Source organism: Penaeus monodon, chromosome 28 (genome assembly GCF_015228065.2).
Source record: "Penaeus monodon isolate SGIC_2016 chromosome 28, NSTDA_Pmon_1, whole genome shotgun sequence".
NCBI classification, from domain to species: domain Eukaryota; kingdom Metazoa; phylum Arthropoda; class Malacostraca; order Decapoda; family Penaeidae; genus Penaeus; species Penaeus monodon.
In genome coordinates, this window is record NC_051413.1 from 7,612,844 (window position 1) to 7,613,946 (window position 1,103).

At 40.1% G+C, this 1,103-nt stretch overlaps 1 protein-coding gene across 1 annotated transcript in view; it reads left to right on the forward strand.

Moving 5' to 3' along the window:
* Positions 1-1,103, forward strand: part of LOC119591351 (diacylglycerol kinase theta-like) — an 81,122-nt gene that overhangs the window by 54,336 nt on the left and 25,683 nt on the right. Inside the window, exon 5 of the mRNA XM_037940087.1 lies at positions 41-83. Coding sequence (XP_037796015.1) covers positions 41-83 — 43 coding nt within the window. The remainder of the gene's footprint in view (positions 1-40; positions 84-1,103) is intronic.

A 1,103-nucleotide genomic window follows, 5' to 3' on the forward strand; every position in this document is an offset into this window, starting at 1 on the left:
ACCCGGCGCCGTTACTCACCTTCTGCGTCTCCTCAGGTGGACAAGAAGACCTGCTGGACCGCCGAGTGTCTGGCGGGCATGAGGTGCGAATGGTGTGGCTTCACGGTGCACGCCATGTGCGCCGAAAAGGTTCCGCCTCTGAAAATGCAATTGGGGCTACGAACTATGCATGTTACCCCTTCAGCAGGTTGGTTCCTTTGTGGAAGTGCTGAATGACTTAGCTGCTACGGCTTATCGATGGGCTCTTGTTTTATTCTAAGGTTTTGTAACATGTGCTGTGCTTTGAAAGTTTGTTTTGATTAGAATGAATATTGATAAAAATTTCATAAGCTGGGTGATAATTTGAATTTATACAGTTTTCTGTCAGCATTTACGGGTTAACGTTCTACGTTAACGAAGTGGTCTCACATTTTGCTCTTTAAATAACTGTTCGTTAGACCCACGGTAGATAAAAATATTGCATATTACCTTTCATGTTAACCAGATTTTATATGATAACAAATTATTTTTCTGCGGATGCTCTATGGAAACAGCTGTTGTGTTGTCTTATTTGCAGATTCTAATAACGGCCATTTTATGTAGTCGGACAGAATGTTTTCCTATTCTCGAGAACATGATGGATTGTTAAAAGCAATAATAATCATTATTTTTTTATTTACTCTATAACATCGTTTAGATTCAGAAAATATTTATATAGATCGTTATATGATGCAATGAGACGCTATATCACTGATGGTTACACGTGATAAAAAAAAAAAAGTTTACTACATCACTACCTACATCGGAATGCAAAAAAATCATCCAATCCTCACATTTAATTTAGTATTGTTATATCACAAAAAAATTACGTGAAACAGAAACACTAAAAACGAACCACTATTCACACTCCGTCACGCATCCCTCTCCTTCTGACTAGCTGACCTCACGTACCTCTCACTCCCCCCCTTGCAGTACAGCATTCCCAGAACAGAAGTGCCAATGAGAAGCAAATAATCGGGGTTGCAGAGTCGAAGAAAGGACATCTCTCTCGAAAAGTACTCGGCCTAGTGAATGGTGTTCAGGCCTGCAAGCTTGTTTTGCATAACACTCTGCCTGAGTGCTTA